The sequence below is a fragment of the Planococcus citri genome, chromosome 2, assembly GCF_950023065.1.
Source record: "Planococcus citri chromosome 2, ihPlaCitr1.1, whole genome shotgun sequence".
NCBI classification, from domain to species: domain Eukaryota; kingdom Metazoa; phylum Arthropoda; class Insecta; order Hemiptera; family Pseudococcidae; genus Planococcus; species Planococcus citri.
The window spans coordinates 62,282,274-62,302,410 of record NC_088678.1 but is presented as its reverse complement, the minus strand read 5'-3'; the positions used below and the strand labels follow the sequence as shown (position 1 = coordinate 62,302,410).

General features: G+C 34.7%; 1 protein-coding gene across 1 annotated transcript in view; it reads left to right on the top strand.

Annotated features, from left to right (window-relative positions):
* The window catches only part of Cc2d2a (Coiled-coil and C2 domain containing 2A), a 45,112-nt gene extending 26,659 nt beyond the window's left edge, over positions 1 to 18,453 (top strand). Inside the window, exons 8-17 of the mRNA XM_065347960.1 lie at positions 3,273 to 3,476; positions 4,303 to 4,496; positions 7,031 to 7,142; positions 7,267 to 7,457; positions 7,557 to 7,755; positions 10,217 to 10,375; positions 11,823 to 11,988; positions 13,976 to 14,094; positions 14,196 to 14,459; positions 18,156 to 18,453. Coding sequence (XP_065204032.1) covers positions 3,273 to 3,476; positions 4,303 to 4,496; positions 7,031 to 7,142; positions 7,267 to 7,457; positions 7,557 to 7,755; positions 10,217 to 10,375; positions 11,823 to 11,988; positions 13,976 to 14,094; positions 14,196 to 14,459; positions 18,156 to 18,431 — 1,884 coding nt within the window. The 3' untranslated portion in view covers positions 18,432 to 18,453. The remainder of the gene's footprint in view (positions 1 to 3,272; positions 3,477 to 4,302; positions 4,497 to 7,030; positions 7,143 to 7,266; positions 7,458 to 7,556; positions 7,756 to 10,216; positions 10,376 to 11,822; positions 11,989 to 13,975; positions 14,095 to 14,195; positions 14,460 to 18,155) is intronic.
* Positions 18,454 to 20,137: the final 1,684 nt, after the last annotated feature.

Sequence of the window (20,137 nt, the reverse complement as noted above, 5' to 3'; positions counted from 1 at the left end):
TTCGGTGTAGTTTTGATGAAAATCCCACATGAAACTGAGTTTGGAGTTTTTGCAATTTTCTAATTTTTGAAATTGGAGGGGAGGAGGGCCCGGATCGAAATTTTTCGATAAGTGGCCAGATAGCACTATTTTTTGAAAAGAGGATGGCTGGATGGGCCTTCAGGAAGGGGCAGCCTAAAAAAAATGGCATAACGGTCAATTTTGTTTGTACATAATATGAAAATACCTTCTAAATTACGATTCAATAATAGAATCGCTTGTTTTTTTCCTTTTGTGGCTACACTACCTAGAAAAATTTCGCGGTAATGCAGGCTCTAAAATGGCTCAAAATGTGGGAATATGAATTCGAAGGGGCAGAGGGGGTGGTGGTTTCAAAAAAGATTAAGCCATTCATGCACATTTCAGAAAATTTCCATTTCAGTGAACAGAAAATGTTGAATATTATTCTCCTCGTCACTCAGCTAGGCTAAAAAAAACATACTCGAAATTGTCTGGCAAACTTGAATGTCTTTCAACATTTCAAGACTTTTTCGAGGGGGGGGGATACAAAAATAGCTGACATATTTCAATTTCAAATTGGCAGGACATTTTGCAAACACTTGACCAATTTTTTATTTTTTTAAAGGGGGGACGAAGGAGAAGACGAAAGGTCAAAATTTTACGTGTTATTTTTGCTGTCGCAAAGTCTTTGAACATTCCAAGAAATTTTCAATTGGAGGGGAGGGAGAGGAAAATAACACAATATTTCGAACATTTCGATTTCTAATTTTAAAAATGTTTAATTTATATTTTCAGGATTTTTACTGAAATTTGAACATTAGGTATGTACGAGTACAAATTCAACCATCAAAGGGAGCATTTTTCCACTCAATAAGCGACGCGTTTGAGAAATCATTAGTTCAAATCATCAAAAAAACACCCCTTCACATACTTTTCTACGGATTTATCAGGGTGTCTAACAAAATTTCAAAATAAAAAAGTAGTACTCAAGTAGGACTTTTAGCAGGACATTCAGCAGGTCATTTTTCGAGCAATTATGGAATTTTTAAGGGGGGTGGGTTAAAAATTCACATTCAAGTTTTTGGCAAAATTTTCGTAAAAAATGTTTGCTTTTCTTGTCTTCAAACACCTTATGATTTTATTTTAAAAAGTAGGAAAACGCCATAAAATATAATGTTTTAATTCAATTTTTCGTTTGATTTTCTCTTTTTCAATTTTAAAAATTGAAGAACATCACATCATGTTCACTTAAAATCAAATTTAACCAGAATTCTTCAATTTTGATCGTAAATATTTCATATTAAGTACTATTTGCTTAAAAATTTTAAAATTTGAATGTTATTTTTTGTTGAAAAATAAAAAATGTAAAAAGAAAATCAAATGGGCCGGAGCAAAGCGAGGGCAAAAGCTTTCGAAAATTAGTATTCTAGGAGGCATAAAAACGATAGAATTCGAATGGTTTTATTTTTTTTGTAAAATCCAAAATAAAAAAAAGCAAACAGACCCGAGCGAAGCAATAAGGGCAAAAAATCTCGAAAATCAGTATATTTTCGAGAGATATAAAAAACGATGATGTTTGAGTAATGAGTTACTCATAAAAAGTTCGTCATTTTGTTTCAAAATTTTGAAATTCGAATAATAATTTTTTTTTTGAAAAATCCAAGATTGACAAAGTAAAGCGAACGGGCTTGAGCGAGGCGAGGGCCAAAGCCCTCAGAAATCAGTATTCCGAGAGGCATAAAAACGATGGTATTTGAATGCAAAAATTCAATCATGTTTCGAGAAGTGAAAACAAAAAGTTTCTTTATGGAGGGAGGAGTTTATTTTCCTGATTCAAACTTTGAACATTTCTTGGATTAGAACAATAAGTTTCTAATGTGGAAAAAGAAGAGCAAACAGCCCGAGCGAAGCGAGGGTGAAAGATCTCAAAAATGTGCAATTCAAAATCTAAAAAAATCAACAAATGAGCCCTCAAAATTCTGGAAAAAAGGGGGAAAATAGAAAGTTTTAAAAGGTCTAATTAAAAAAAAGTAGGACTTTTGCATAAAATTGTTGAAAAGTAGCACTAATAGGACCAGTAGGACCTGTTAGACACCCTGTTTATTTATAAAGTAGTTCTTTGAAAATGCCTAATAAGTAATAACAGAGAAAAATTTCCTATTTTCCATTCACCAAAAAAAAGGGGAAGTTTTGAAAACTTGGTAAATTTTGAATTTAGTGCTGCGAGTTGAAAAATAGATGATTAAAAATTCTACAAAATAAAGCGTATGAATAGGAAAATTCAATGTTTCATGGAAATAAAGAGTGGGATTTACAGTATTGGTGAGATTATTGAACACCCTGTAGGCACAAGGTGTTCCTCTGGAAATGTTTTCTTTAAATAAACTTGATAAACAGGTTGAGAATAAGCCACAACGCGATTTTCAGCAGGCCCAATCAATTTCTACGCATTCTGATGAAATTTAAAAATTTTGAACAGCGATGGGCAATCACGCTGTATGCTTCAGAATGGCAAAAAATTTTGAATTTCGGGATATTGAGGTTGTCCAACAGGCAAAAACATTTCAAAACCAAAAAGAAATATTTTAGATGGACGTTTTTCGAAACGAAAAATATCCCAACACTCCTGCCCCCAACATATGTATTTATGTACCTACAAAATAGGTAACCAAAATAAATATTTCAAAAATTTATAATTCTCACAAAATTGCGAAAATATTAAGAAAACAAAGAGAACGGATCCAGAAATAATCAGAAACATTCGGTAAAACGAGCTATAATTTTCGAGTAGTAAGTACTTTTTGTTTTTTTTTTCAAATTCTTGCTATTCTAACGTTCGACAAATGAAAAATCTCAATTTTTCATTGCTCAATAGTTCAATTCGAAAATTTGGGAAAGAGGCCCCTCAGACGAAAAGAAATACGAGTGTACTTTCATCTGCTGTTTACCAGTTTTTGAGAAAGTAGGATCATCAGAAAGGCTGGAAGAACCCGTCTGACATCACCAGTTTCTGGACTAGTTGTCATCAATTCTACTAAATACGTAGTTGAATTTTTATGAAAAATGAACATAAATCACCAGAAACGATCAATTTTGGACTTCTTAAAACTTCTAAAAATCGAAAAAAAACAATTAGGGTCACGAGGGTAGGGTTTTAGACCACGGTCTTCCCAAATCGTGGTCGTTCTAATCTGAAGAAGACCTCTCGAGAAGTTCCCTCGTAGATAAATTACTTAAAATAATCACTGATGACCGAATAAATTTTCATGCAGAAAGCCGACAAAAATTCAGAAGAGGTGCAAAAATGTTTCAACGTGGACAGCGCCCAAAAAATGTTCGATTTTTGCTCAGAAGATGAAATGACTGCGAATCCAAGATTCAAATTACTCAGCTTACGAGATCGCGGGGAGATGGAATTCAAGAATGCCAAAACGGTCCCATTGCGGGAATGGGAGATACCTAAAGATATGTTCAAGGTACTTACTTACTTACACTAACTTCATGTTATTCAAATTTCCACCAAATTACGATATTCGAACCCTAAGTACCTCATCAAAATAACAATAGACGTTTCTTTTCATGTTCTTATCCTGAATTTTGATCAAAATTGAAAGCTCTTGAGACTCCTCTCTGTTTCGTTAAAATTTCAACCTTATATTCCTAATCGAAAATTTTCGAGGTGTGCATTGAAAAAATGTGAAAATCATCGTCGCGTCGTCTTGCTCTCAACTTCATTAGTTAGGTCTAACCTTATTGAGAGAAGGTTGAACTTTCATTTCGAAAGTTTGATGTCGAGCTCATCAAATTCAAATTACCAGTTTTAAATAATTTTATTCCATATACGATTTTTTAAACATTACAAATAAGTAGATTTGCTTTCAGTTAAAAACTAGTTTTACATCAGGTTTTATTTACGGCAAACCGATTAGGCAACTTATTTCTCATTTATGAGCATTCCTTGTTCAAACATCGGACGAAGGCGAGAAGATGTAAATTAAAAATACCAAACTAATAATCGTACATACTCGTATTTCAATTCATTCTAGAAAAAAATTAGCAACAAAATCCGCGAGGAAAAATAATCTTCTTCCTTTTGATTTTGAATTGGTTTTTTCGATGATTATTTAACTCATTTTCGAACAAGCTCGATTGAAATTTCAAAACTGTTCAAGGTTTTTTAAATTTGACCCCCTCGCCAGTTTATCAGCAAAACGAAACAATATCCCAAGTGTAGGTACAGTAGTTATTTAGGTATTAAGTAAGTAATTTTTCCCCTTGATTGTGTTTTTCAATTGGAATTAGAATTACGAAAAACGCGTATCCAGCCCAGAACTACCGTTTGATACCATCGGATTGGGTCAGTTAGAAATACACAGAGCGTGGGGTGAACACTCATTGAGCATGCTATATGACAGAATTTTAAAACTTTGCAAGCTTTCGCAATTACATCGCAGCACTCCGGATGTGATACAGGAAGAAAAAGTTCCTGACATCGGGTAAATTTTTAATTTGTTTATTTTATTCTTTTTTTCTTTTTTAAAAAATGTGAAAAAACTAGAAAAACAGCCACAATTTTTTCTCCTCTCACTCACTTTTTTGAGCCAATTTTTCATTCACCAGAGAAGCATCTCAATCTGGAGCAAAGACTTATGAATCAGACAACGAGAAATCGATAGAAATCCCTAAAAAACCACCAACAACCTAAATTTCAAAGGCTGGAATACATTTTTAGATTTTTGGTGAATTTTTAAAAATTTAAATTTGGCTTAAAAATGAAAAAAAAATCAAAACTTCCCAAATTGAACTAGAAAGCTGAAATTTAATTTGTATCCTAGTATTTTCAACCTCGCTCGAATTGGTGATGGTTTCAAATCATTTTAGGGCCTCTAATAGATTTTCAAATTTTTCCGGTTTTGAAAAAACAATTAAAAAAAAACGCTATGAAATTCAGCACTCATTAATTCACATATTTTATCATCTTTTTGACCTTTTCGATCGATTTAGCCACATTTTGTTCAAAATCTTTAAGAGCCAGTTCAAATCCAGAATGTTTTCCAGTAATCCATTTTTGAAAAATAATAGGCCAGTCGGTATAGCACTTTTTGGAGGCAAACCCGAACAAAATTGCCACAAAAGATTTTTTTGCTTTAAAAGGTCTAGGATGGTGTCCTAAACAAAATATCCGGAGCCGCCCCCGATCCACCTGGTGCGTCCTCCCCTACAGTGGATTTTAGCCCCCCAAAACACGTTTTTCGCAATTTTCTCCTCCGCGTTGCATTTTAGCGACAAATGAGGTTGGATACAAGAATCTACGTCAAATTTCCGATCTAATGATGTATCAACTTTCCCCGTACGTTCAAGGGGGGGTGGAACTACAGCCATTCAAAAAAGGGGGGTTTCCTGAAAAATACATAAAGGCTATAGGCGTCTAAGAGGGGTGAAATGGTCTCCGAAAGCGTTCGAGTTGATATTAGCATGGAAGGTGAGTACCATTGAGACACTTCCGCATGAAAAATTTCAGATCAACACCCCCTCCCCTTTTTGAGGAACCCCCCTTTTCTGAAATTTCAATAACACTTTTCTCATCCCCATTTCAACCGATTTTAAAAATTTTTCAGTATGTTGTGAACATCCTTAGGAGGTACCCTCACAAAAATTTTCAGCCACCTCCCCTCATATTTACCCCTCAAAATGGAGTAAAAATGTGTCGCAAGGGGGTTGGGGTAAAATGGGAATTTTGGGGGAAATAACTAAGTATCAATGAATAGGATGTCGTTTTCTTATGATTCGATACCGCTGAGCACGAATATGACGTCAGATTTTTTGCTACACTCATCTAGCCCTCTCCAGAGCGCTTGGCCCCCTCAAATTCGACTATAGTTATAAAGCATAAAATAAGTTTAAAACGTCATTTTGAGGGGTAAATATGAGGGGAGGTGGCTGAAAATTTTTGTGAGGGTACCTCCTAAGGATGTTCACAACATACTGAAAATTTTTCAAAATCGGTTGAAATGGGGCTGAGAAAAGTGTTATTGAAATTTCAGAAAAGGGGGGTTCCTCAAAAAGGGGAGGGGGTGTTGATCTAAAATTCAATGGTACTTACCTTCCATGCTAATATCAACTCGAACGCTTTCGGAGACCATTTCACCCCTCTTAGACGCCTATAGCCTTTATGTATTTTTCAGGAAACCCCCCTTTTTTGAATGGCTGTAGTTCCACCCCCCTTGAACGTACGGGGAAAGTTGATACATCATTAGATCGGAAATTTGACGTAGATTCTTGCATCGAACCTCATTTGTCGCTAAAATGCAATGCGGAGGAGAAAATTGCGAAAAACGTGTTTTGGGGGGCTAAAATCCACTGTGGGGGGGAACGCACCAGGTGGATCGGGGGCGGCTCCGGATATGTTGTTTAGGACACCATCCTAGACCTTTTAAAGCAAAAAAATCTTTTGTGGGAATTTTGTTCGGGTCCAACCCCTTACCGACTGGACTATAAGGCAGACCAGCGGATTCTGACCTTATTTTTTCCCCCAAAAATTAATTTTTGGAAAAAAATGTACATCTGAACCAACACGAAAAGGTTTTGAGCATATGTGCTCAAATTATAGTCGAATATGGGTCACAAAGATGGTGAATCCCGAGTTTCTGAGCGCTGAATTTCATTTTCACTCTACTTGCAAAGAGTGTTTTTTCGAAAACCCAAGAATGTGAAAATCTGCTGAAAGCTTCAGAAAGGTTCAAAACAATCATTAATCGAGTCGTGAGGTCAGAAATAGGATGCAAAAATCAAAACTCAGCTTTCTAGGTCGATTTGGTAAAATATAGATTTTTAAAAAAAATTATTGGGCTGAATTCGAATTTTTAAAAATTAACAAAAAATCAAAAAATGAATTTCACAGCCTAAAATTTTGACTAATGGAGTATTTTGGAGTGCCCTAGCTGTAGATTCCTCTTCGCCTACTTCTGATTCAAAAATTTTTGTTCCGGTAGATCACTTGATAATTAGGTATTGGTGTTGGTCATTTCAGAACACTGGGATTAACTTTCATGAAACTTTTGCAACCGAAACGTCCACTGAGACCGAGGCGAAAAGGACGAAAACGTATACCAGTCAAAGGCTTAACAGGACAAGAAGTAAAAGTAAGTCAACGTAGATAACGAGTTAAATAAACGTGATCCTAATTATTCTCTGTAAAAAAATTACCTACATATCTACAGTATATTATAAGTTCCGATTATGCGAGTAATGTTGAATTTAAATCAGGTAATCGTGAACGTAGTGAGAGCCTTTGAAGTTCCAATTCGTAAAGACGTCGACACATTGACTGAAGACAACATATCTTACGTGCCAGTGAGACCATTTGTGGAAGTTACATTCAAAGGTCAAACCAAACGAACAGTAACAGCTGATGGACCAAATCCAACTTGGAACCAAGATTTACATTTTTCATTGATGTGAGTTGCGAATCAATTCGAACCGGTTCAGGTTGCTCTTCAATTCAATTACCGCTTCGACCGTTCAATTTCAATTTTTTTTTTTTTTTTTTTGTAAAGGGGACCTAATGATGGCAGTTTTCAAGTGAGTAACATGCAATCTTTCGGCGATAGTCTGCACATTCACTTATTCGACGAGATCATCGTTGATATATTGGAAGACGAACGAATTCGCGATACTACAATACATCAGAGATTGGATCGCAATTGGCTCGGAAGTTTGAGGATTCCTTTTTCAACTTTATATTTCAACCACCAGGTAATTCGACTACATTATTATGCCTAATTGCCTACATTAAAATGGACCATGGAGAAGAAAAATATGGCGAATTTGGAACTACCTAATTCACAGTGGTGGTACCTTTCGAGTTGAAATTCCACCAGAAAAAATTTTAGGGTTCTAAGATGAAAGGACGGATGGAGCTAAAGGGTCCCAAACTTGTGATTTAAAAAAAATGGTTTCATAGCTGAGCATACTTATTCTAAAATTGTGAGGTAAAATTTCAGAAACGACCCTCAAAAGATGCAATTTGAAATTTATTTCACATCACTCTTCGAGCCATTGTCGATTAGATTCGAGACCATTTCTAATAAGGCAATTTTAGTTCTGAACAGAGGACTGAGAGGACTCAAAAGTTGGAAAAAATGAGTAATTTGAACGTCATTTCTTGAAAACACGAAATGGCTCGTACCACCTCAAAACCATTTGCACTGAAAATGTTGGAAAATTTTCGTGGCAGTGCTGCCAAAATTTTTAAAATTTCTACGAAAAGGTAGTTTTAGAAATTCGGACATTGTAAGAGCAATTGTAGGTGTTATTTATTTATATTTTTTTTGGCCAATATTTCGCAGCACAGTGTTGGCAATTTTACAAGATGAAATACATATTAACAACGAATTATGATGAATCTATTTCAAATTAGTACTTTGTCTAAAATGACCACTGAAACATTACTCTGCGAGGATATTCTTAACTTTCCTCGTCATACGCAGAATGTGGAAAGGAATATAGTTACGAGTGGCATTAGACGCCAGTAAGAGTGAATGTGAACAGAATAGTCAAATTAGCGATAAGAAACAAAAAAAATCGTAAAAGTATCTATAAGTAAGTAAGTAATTTTGTTAAAATTTAATTTCTAAGTTTGTTTTCAACGTTTGAAAAAATTTTAATTGTACCTATATTTTACTCCACACATTGATGATAAAATCGTAATTTCGTAGAAATGTTCAATTTCAATTTTATTTACATCTTTTCAAAATTCATCGTAATTGATTACTCAAATAAAGTCTTGTGAGGTTTTAATCTTATGAAATATAATCTGAATTCGAATTCACGAACTATTTTCAGTACTCGATTTCCACGATCTCACTCCGAATGAAATCCGAAGAGATCGTGGGAATCAAGTAAGTACTGAAAATAGTTCGTGGATTTGAAATCAAACTGTATGTAAGACTAGAACTCAGTTTCTATATCTGAAATAATCACAATGGAAATAAAATTATCGCTGCTTTGAGATGAACGATTAAATTTTATTACCTATATTAGTGAAATAATGGCTACAGCTTCTCCACTGTGAATTATTCGATAACCATATAAGTAGATTCAACTCATTCAACTCTTATTAGATTACTGATCAAACATACTCGTTGAATTTTACGAGTACATCCTTGTAAGATATCTTTCGCGAACAATAATGTTTCATCAAGTAGATGTGCATAAAGAGATTGCAAATCTTGGCTGTTGAAAAAAAAGGGGGAATTTTTCAACAATATAGAAAATTTGAGTTCCTGTGAGTTTAAAGACAAGTATTCAATTCTACAGGTATTCTGACGATTGCAGTGCATTTATTTAGTAAAATTAATTCATTAAATTTAATTCATTTATTTTTTTGTAATAATTTTTTTATTGAAATAATTTAAATTTAAAAAAAATGAAATTACCTATACCTACTGTTATATGTGATAACTGGTTCACATCAATTGGCGCTGCGGAAAAGCTCTTACAAAAGTGCATCATGATGGTAGGAACTGTCAGAAAAAATAAAGGCAAGATACCTGAATTGTTTTTAGAGGTGAAGAATAGACAAAAAAATTCTGCAATATTCGCCTTAGACCAGGACGTTGAAATTCCAGAAATAGTGGCATTTTACAATAAATTCAAAGTCGACGTCGACGTACACGATAGACTCTGCAAAAATTACACAACATTGAGAGCTAGGTACCGAACGTTGGACATTAGCTCATGTTCTATGGTATTTTGAACATTACCTATGTAGATGAGTTGACGTGAAATCATACGTTTTGTGGTGCATGGAACAACAAGAGAAATGAATCAACTGCTAAGATTTTCGCTAAGAAAGGTTTTAGAGGTAGCGCGAGCAATTTTGTGTTCTAAAGAAATGAAAAATTTCAATTTTAGTGATTTTCCAACTTCTAAGTTCTCTGTTGAGGACTAAAAGTAGTCTTGAATCGAGCCAGAAATGAGTCAGGAAGTTGTAAAAACTCAAATTGCAACTTAGGTCAAGAAACACTTCTTTTTTTTTGAAAATGATCCAATTTTGAGAGCTCATAACTCTGCACCAATTTGCTCTTGGGGACCGACATTTTTTCTGGTAGGTTTTCAACTCAAAAGTACAACCCATGTAAAAGTTCAAATCCAGGATACTTTTTTTTTTTGGAAACCCACCAAATTACACACTGTGCCTGTTGTGTGCTTTCAGGTTGAAGGTACATTTCAATTGTATTCGCCACCCTTTCTGTTGGGATATGATCGACAAGTGTCACTAGCTTCTTCTGAGCAATCGCATTTACGCAATTCGACATTTTTAACGTTGTTCATCATCGTACAACCGCCACTCAGTCCTCCGGATCCGATCATGGTGAGTTATACGCTCACATTTATGTTATTGTTAGTATGTGCTATTAAGTATATTTTGTCATGTCTGTTTTGCGTTCTGTAATCAATTAAAATGTTTTCAATAATGAAATATGTACAGGATGCCTGGTGAGTCGATGTCCAAACTTCAAATTTGGTTATAATCGGACATGACTTGAAAAAAATGTTATACGCATGGATCCAAGTTGCCTATCTTTTAAATTCAAGGGGCGACCGAGCTTTGAAAAAAACATTGAGAGAATTGTATTCTTGACCTTGGGGATGAGTAGTGCTTGGAAAAATAAACACATTTTGTCATTACAAATGTTTGCCCAACATTGAAATCGAAGGGGTCAGAAATATTTGTTTCTATTAAAATATTTTCTTTCAAAATATTTCTAACCCTTTCAATTTCAAAACTAGGCAAAAATTCATAATGGAAAAATTTGTTCATTTTCCGATACAAAGCACTACTCATTCCCAAGGTCAAAAATACGTTTTTCTCAATGTTTTTTCAAAGCTTGGTTGCCCCTTAAATTTCAAAGATAGGCAACTTGTCCATTTATAACGTTTTTTCCAATTCGTACCCGGTTATATCCAAATCTGAAGTTGTGACATCCACACACTGGACACCCTGTATAAAATGAAACTCATCCCGGAGCGAGAGATTTACAACAAAATGGTAAGTTCAGTGTTGCTCGAAGTATGACCCATGGTTGTCAGACTGATGTTGATAGAACCATGGAAGAGACTTTTATGAAGCAAGTTAAGTCGAGAGGTGATGCTGGAACCCCCGATAATATGGAATTCAACGATATCACCAGAAACTACTCTCCGTATCAAAGATGGGTAAAGATAACTGAAAATTATAAGCAGCTGGTGGTTTTGCTGGTTCCAATTGAAAATCCGCGCAGTTCAAATGTGTTTCATATAACATTAGGGTGTTCCACCTATGATCATCTATGCTCAAGACAGCTTTAAACATGATTGGTGGAAAAACCATTAATAAAGAAAATCGTAAAGATTTCTCTCCTGAAGAAATGAAATGGTTTGAGAAAAACATCTGAAAATCTGTCAACGCTTTCCAAAGTGTCATTAATCCTTATAATGTTCACAAAAAGGGTTTACTTATATGGTCCTCTGATGCTCCAGTTCCAGAAGATATTTCCAAATATGGTTTGATGGCTCAAAAGATTGGTATAAAAATTCAAAAAATGATTTCATTGAAAATTGACTACGAAGAGAAGTAAATTTCCATGAAGAATTAATAAACAAATTGATGAGAAAGAAAGTCTAATGTAAATGTTTATAGTTCTACAGAATTCGATTCATAAAATAGAAATGATCATATCGAACGTAATCACGTGATTTCTATAATATGAATAATATTCATCAGTGTTTTGTTACCAATGTGTTTTTCTGATGAAACTATATTATTTTGCTATTTGCAGGAAAATTTAGAATGCAGTGAACCTCCGTATTTAGAACAGTATTTGGAATTGTGGGCTAAGGAAGTGAGCCGAGAGGTTCCCCACAGACCAGTGAAAACCTTAGTCACAGATGGCGGAGGCAAATCAGTATGTGTTACACGATTTTTTCGCGCCATTTCGCCACCAGGTATGGTTCATGTGGTATTTTTAAGCATGCGCGACGTACTTACAAGGGTTAAGGGCGCATACAAAAAGGGACCAGTCCATCAAAAGTAAAATTTCTCAAAAAAGACATACAAAGTTTTTTTTTCAGATTTTTCTTTGAAAAAAAAATGATTTTATGTCATTTTTTAAATAATTTTTTGCTTTTTTCGTCTGTAATTCGTATTTTATAAAGGATACTTACATATATAGGTAGATAGTTTAAAATCGAGTTATTTTGCATAAGAATTTTTTTTTTTTTGAAATTGTTTCTAAGACTTCTTTAGTGATACGATTTTTGACATGATTCGCTTAAAACCGAAGTGCTATTTCGATGAAATCTAGAAAATTGAGATCTGTGGGAGGTCCCATTCGATTTTTGTTCCCATCAAGACTTGGTGAAAATATAAGCCCTAATTTCTCAGTCAACTGATCCCTTCTCGTATGTGCCTGCATAAAGGGGCCTTCTGAACGCGCACGCTCCGATTTGAATGAATTCAAGCTAGATCGGAATAACATGTTCCTAAACCCCATGTAACCAAAATTTCCGGCGGTTAAGTTCATTTTTGGGTCTTTGGTCACAATAAGGCCGGATTCGTACCCTCCGTGCAGTAAATTTTTTCGAAAACGTAGTTAAAAACTATAGCACATTGAACCTCATGAAAAAATTAGCCATCAGCCCCCCTCCAATGATTTTTTTGGGAAACTGATCGTCAATTTTTTCAAAAGGTTCTATGTGCAATAGTTTTTAGCCTTTTCAACTGTTTTCGTAAAACTTCACGAGGGGGGGGGGGTACAAAATCAGCTTTACAGCAACTCATCCTTTTTAAAAAGTTGATAAATTCAAAAAAACTGTTTCAAAAAAAATTTTGTGAGCAGAATGAACCAATGCAAATGATTATTTTTAATTCAACTCTTATAGTAAGTAAGTACATTAGCAACTACTTCATTTTAGGCCATTCTGGAGCCTCCTGGAATAAGTTTTAATTTTCTCCAGAAATTTCAAAAATCGTTCTGAAACAGCGAAAAACGAACTTTGGCGCCGATAATTTTAGTGAGTGTTTATTGAACAGTTGAACACCCTCTCGATCGTTTCAAGTACTTATCGCGAAATTCCAGAAGTGTGAGAGCAAATAAATGATTTTTGAGCCAATTTCAGAAAAAGTGAAAAAATTAACGAGCGGATTTTTCGAAAAAATATCGTCTGGAGTTACCACATGAATTACTCAGCTATAGAAAACAATCGAAGTTTCAACTTTCTTTGAGCCTCCAGTACCTTCTCTGAAAATCTACACCCCTACCACATTTTTTCGTGAACTTAAAAATTTGATTAAAAATTCACACTATTGAATTCACAATCCTAAAATTTCGCAGTAATCTTCTAAAATGGTCGAGAGGGTGCTCAAAAAGCGCATACCATAATTATAGTGATGCAAAAATTAATTTTGACTCTCTTAGAACAAAAATTGGAGTTGTTGGAGAAAATTTTTAAAAATCGCTGGATGCTCCAGAATGACCCAAAAGTAGTACTAGTTGATGTATGTGTCAGGGTTGAATTGAAAATGATATTCACATTGGTTCACTTTGCCAGTTGACTCTCGTACGATCGTTCAAAATCTGAAGTACTCAGACTATAAAAAAGAAGATGATTTATGCGACGACATAATGTACCATGCCGAACGAATTCGCATCAATGGTGGTCACGTGGCACCTCAGGAAGATGAACTGAAGTTTTAAAATCACTACAAAAACAGTGTTTTTTAATTTTTCAAGTTTTTAAAAATTTTCCAAAAATTAATTTCAGCATTTTCAGGTATCAAAATTTTGGTTATGTTTCAATACATGCTCTTTCGTGCTAGCTTGTTAATTTTTTATTTTATAAAAAAATCATAGCGTGTGAGTTCAAAAAGCTTCTTTTCTTAGATACCTACAAAAAGTGTTGACTTGATCACAGAATATTTGTGATTTTTCAGTGATCTACGAAAACGAAAACACCACTCCGGAAATGATAGCAAGATATGTATCTTTAATACCTGTTTCCACAAGTGGAGCACTATTATTTGGCCACTTCAACGTGTGGCTGACATGTGATGTGAGTACTGCACATTGGTTTTATCAAGAGTACACATTCTTCGATTTACAGTATTTATTATGAAACAAATAACGAGAATGTTAATTTCGTTCTGTTTTCAGCAAACGATCAGACTGCTACTGGGTGAACGAGAAGATCACGCTATTCTGTTATGTTGCTTTCTAATGAAGTTGGGTTTGAAAGCATGGCTTTTATTTGGAAACGGAATACCTCACGGTCATTCAGCTTACGTCCTTACTCGTCACGATGCTCCCTTAATGACTCCGGTTTACAATATTTGGGATTCGGTGACTGGCCTGAAATATTCTTCCATGGATAGTTTTTCACCATTGCATAAAGTTTATTGTTTGATAAACGATGAAAATGTGAGTAAAATGTACATAAGCTAATTTTTAGAAAATTATGCGGTGTTGCCAAATTTAATGCCATCAGGAGTGGCGACTAAATTGTGTATAGTGGACATATTGGCACATTGGCAATTGGGAATAAAATGCGGGAATTGGAGTCTGTCAAAAGTCCGCACTGCAGTATAGGGAAAGCAACGACATCGAGTCTGCCTTATCAGCCCACCCCAAGAGAAAAAATATAAAGGTACTCCATTATTATACAAACAACGTTATTGCGTATTGATTAGATGGGACCAGAAATTGGAAAATTTCTTAAAAACTAAAGAAATTAGCATAACTACTGACTCCTGGCGCAGCAAGTCAGGAGACAGTTCGGACCTTCAGAGAGAACGTGGAGCAACAACAAAACAGCTGATTTCATACAATGACACCAGATGGAATACAGAGTTTGAAATGTTGAAGCGATATCTGGAACTGAAGAAAGATATCCAACTTTTTGCTTGGTGAGGGTAAATGTGATAATCTTCAAAGTGGTGTACTGACTTGCCGACCGATGAAAGGTAGCCACACAGCTGAAAATATTTCAAAGTTTTTGGAAGAAACCATTCATGAGAAGAAAATTCCCAAACAAAATATTGTAAGCATAACAACTGACAACGCAAATAATATGTTGGCAGCACAAAGAAAATTCACTGAAGGGTAAGCGTAAGCATAATGACATTTAAAAACTGGTTCATTCTGTTCAGAAAACACAAACACACAACAACAAGAATTAATAATTATTAAAACTGTCAACAATTAAAGAACTTGAAAAAAAATCTTTTGACATCTTTATAGGTTGAATAGAAAGTAAGTGTAAGGAATACTGTGTGAAATTTACCACAGCTGAACTAAAGCAGCAATAATGATAAATAATTCTTTGTGCAATTTACCTATTTTAAGAAATCTGACTGACTGTGCAATGAACATATTGTATAAATTGGAAAAATGCAACCAGATAACTGTTATCTAGATGATGGATTCTCATTACAGCATAAAGATTTTAGCAATCCAGCACCTAGGAAGTGAGAAAAATGAGAACAAGGAGGAAGAAAAAATGAAAAATCAAATTTTCTAGAAAATAGCAGAATAATGTACATCATTAATCAGAATTTTGTATAAAATTTAATGTTCTCTCAATTGGTCTGAAATCAATATGACCATCCATTGAATCACTCATAGAGTTTTGGGGCCTTTACTCGACTCAAATGCAACAAATTTAATCAATTGAACTCATCTCAAGGACAGTTGAGTGAAATGAAATTTGAAAACAGGCTGCGAAAGGAAATGAAGTCTGGTGTTTGCCTACAGAAGGAAAATTAATTTACCAGAAGCATAGAAATAAGTGCATTCTGTCACAGGAAGGAGCAGAGAATCATCCAACCGAGCACGTCTCTCATAGTGGTAAGAAACATTGAATTCATACCCATCGCATTCTGGGTTTGCGGAAACCATATCATATGAACGTTCCTATACATAACATGAAGAAAAATATGTCAAGTTATAAGAATTGAAAAAATCAAAACTGAGGCTTCAAAGAAGCTGAATTCCGAAGATAAATTTCTTCCACTGAGGCTGGTGTGTGAGAGGATGGCAACGGAGCCCCACATTACGGATTGATGATTGTAATTACTTTCACCATCATAATCTGTAACAGCCAAATAGAGACTGAAACCGGAAATGGATTATTCAATTAACATTACGATAAAATTGTAGAGCAGCTTCGCTGCGGGGGTAAAATGATGTTTTGTTTTTGGTTATTTCAAAAAATAGTGGTTATGGTGATGAAATTCATTCAGTTACCAATAATTGTGTTTTTGTGAACAAATATTTACCTTTGGTGAATTGAAGACTTAGTCCTCTTTTCAAAAGTGATGATACTTGGGATTGTAAAATTGCAGATTTTGCTTCCCAACATAAGACTCGCACAACATTTTTAGAAGTAGACAAATCTAGATCAAAAGAGCATCCAAAAATTCATCATCAGCACAAAATTTCAAGTGCTAAAGGGCATTTTTTAATTTTTGGACAATTTTAAAAATCAAATTCATGCCTAAAAATGAGGAAAAAAATCAAAATTTTTCCAGAAAGCTGAAATTTGAGATTTACCACAATTATTTTTGACCCACCATAATCGATTGGAAACAGTTTTAAGCCATTTTGAGCAGTTCTGGAGCCTCCGGCAGATTTTCTAAACTTGAAATTTCCACAAAATCTCATCAATAATGAAGTTGGAAATCTGAAATTCACGAGGCACTCAGACTTTAACACGCTGTCAAGTCGACTTTTGGTAAGTTTTGAGTCATTTTGGAGCCTCCAGCGATTTTTTGAAAATTCTTGGAGCCTCCAGAAGATTATGCAATGCTCAAAATACCACAAAAGTTCATCAAACAGAGCTGGATCGCCGAAATTCATTTTGTACCCCGACTCATACATGTTTCTCCAGCACAGACTTGAAAACTACCCGCAGTCGACTTCACAGCATATTGAAATCATTTACAGAATGAATTTCGGCTTTTCAACTGCATTCAATGAAATTTTGAGGAAATTTCAAGTTTCAAAAATCTACTGGAGGCTTCATGAATTTTCAACAAATCGCTGGAGGCTCCAACGTGACTTAAATTCACTACCAGTCGACCTAGAACGTATTCAAATTAGTTTACAAAAAGAATTTCGGATTTCCAACTTCATTTGATGAAATTTTGTTGAAGAAATTTCAAGTTTCAAAAATCTACTGGGAGGCTTCAGAACAGCTAAAAACGGTTTGAAACTAGATTCCAATCGATTTGGTAAGCCGAAATTGGAGTATATTGCAAATTTCAGCTTTCTTGGTCAATTTGGTAAAATTTTAATTTTCCCCTCATTTTTGGATGATTTTGAAAAATTCACCAAAAATTGCAAAATGCACTTTGGTCCTTGAAATTTTAATAGGTGATAAATTTTTGCATGCTCTTTCGATCTGCCTTTGTCCAGTTCAAAAAATTTCAAACTAGTCCTATGTTGGATTGTCATAATAAGCCAGACTAATCGGTTTTTATAATGTGCAACCTTTTCTTCTTGAGGGTGAACTGGTGGACTGATAAGGTAGATTCTGAGTAGCTGCTTTCCCTACATTACAGCACGGACATGTCTGTCAACGAGCAAAGCTACACACGTGCAAAAATGAACGACTGTGTACGGAGGAGATTAAATAATAGTCGTTGACTCGGAGTTTTTCCAATTTAAGATAATAAATACTTACGTGTTTAAAAAAACAACCTGGCATTTTTTTATAAATTATAAAAAATAACTACCTACCTACTGCATTTGAATTTTGAAATTTCAAAAGCTTACTCACTACTAGTGATTTTTTCTTGTATTGAGTTTCTTAGTACATACTAGTATTGTTTTATTATTTATAAAAGTCATACTTGTGTAGTGATGCACCACTTGAGATAAATATGGTATCTTCTGTAGTGTGGCACTTCTAGTAAGTGACTTTTATTAATGATATAACACTACTAGTAATAATTCCATAATCACTAATAGGAAAATTGACGAAATCACTACTAGTAAATTCATCAACACTTTTTTTTTAAATTTACAAGTGATAATTTTTTACATGGGTATAGCTACGATCATGAATCATGATCACATTTCTTCCCACGTTTAATATTTAGAACCTTTCACTTTCAGATATGGATCAACATCCAAAAGGAAGAATTGATTCGTAGAACTAATTTTGATGTGAGTCAACGCTCAGATTGGTGGCCAGCGTTCGGAAAGCAAATTCCCCCACCAACAAACTCAGTACAGCCAGATAGCATAGAGTACACATTCACATCCAACACCGATGTGCATTTGTTGCAAGATAAAATTGAAAAATATTTGAGGGATTCTATCATGAAATGGAGGCCAACTTCCAGGTATGCACGGCACTATTTATACCTAAGCAGTCAAAAAAGTATGTAAGCAAGTGCATGCATCTACTTTCATTTTATTATGTTCAAAATGTTTAAATACAAGTATCCATTCGGAAAAAAAAAACATGGTCCTTTAGGCCGGATGTGAATGTTACTTCGTTGTATTGTATGGTGCGGTAAAATTTGAGTATTTAGGTGATCTATAGCGATTTATCACGATTTAAGGTAAGAATTTGCATATTTTGGTATTGTTACCTTGATTCGTGTTGCTTCGCACTTATCAACCCATATTTAAACCATTGAAGGTATTAGAAGTCCAACCCGGAGGACCATGTTTTGATTTAAAACTAACTTCAAAATTCACAAAAAAATTGATGAGAATCCTTTCATAAAGCGTATAGCATCAGTATGAGTCATCTGACTAATATCTCTTTAAGATACATATAAAGGTTTCTTCTTCTTCTATATATAAAATTTCAAAACTACGTGGGTGCGCAACTGAACAAGATATTTCTATCTTTTTACCAACGATGCAATAAAATCGAATCAGACATTCAAATTTAGTTATTAATCCGAAAATGAAATTCAACAGAGCATAAATGTATCAGATTTAGTTATAATTGTTTGCAAGACGATTTGGAATAGGTAAGACGTTATTTTTGTTTGCAGGACGATTTGGAATAGGTACTGTATAGCTACATTGCGCAAGCTGCTGCCCATAATGGAACGCGAAGCATGTGGTTTGAAACAACAATCCAATTCGGATCATTTAGCTGAACTGCAGCACATTCTCGCATCACATAAGGTGAGTAGGAGTACTAAGTACCAACTTGAACCTACCCGTGAGTAAATGCAACATGAACCATCCATAAATAAACTAATGAACGTTATTTTGTTTGATTGGAGACAGATTTGCGGATTTCCAATCAGTCAGGCATTTACAAACATAAAAGCCATCATAGAAGCGGTTAAATCAACTGGTGTGCACATTAATGAAAGTCCGGATGTCGAATTCGCACTGGCAGTTTACGTGCATCCGTATCCGAATGATGTACTCTCAATATGGGTTTACGCGGTGTCTTTGGTAGCAAGGCGATGATAACAAGGTTGGAGGCCCAAAAACCCTGAAGAAAATTATTCCAGTTTCAGGAGAATTTACGTTAGAACTCAGAAGAAATATTTCCGCTACAGCAGCCTTCCTCATCCCCCCCCCCCTAAGTTTTCAATTCAATTTTTTGTCATTTTTATCAATTTTTTACTTTCTTATTATGTCATGCTATTTGAATAAAGTGTTTTTCTACCACTCGAATTGTGCAATGAATCATTCTGCTTCTTTGCATCAACTTTGCCCCTTTAAGTGTTACAGCAACACAACGAATCTCGTGCAATTTGCCTCACAGGCTCACATATTTCATTAAAAGACAAACTTCTTAAAATAATAACAGAGTGGGTTATTTCTAAATTTTTTTTGAGGCATAGCAGGACTCTCTTTCTCTAACAGGCCAGAATCTTTAAATCTGGCAACAATGCTATCAAGCCCAAGCTTTGTACTTCTGATAAGTCGTGGAAATGTTTTTTTGTGATGATGTAGGTACACTGACAAGTGTTTCAATATTTCATCGATTTATTAATAAAAGAAACATGGTGAACAAGTGTTGTATGCCTTAATGTAGAAGTAACTACAGAGGAACGCCTCATGTTAAAGTTTTTCAATTCCTAGTGAAGAAAAAGTCCCAATTAATTTCAAAAATGGAT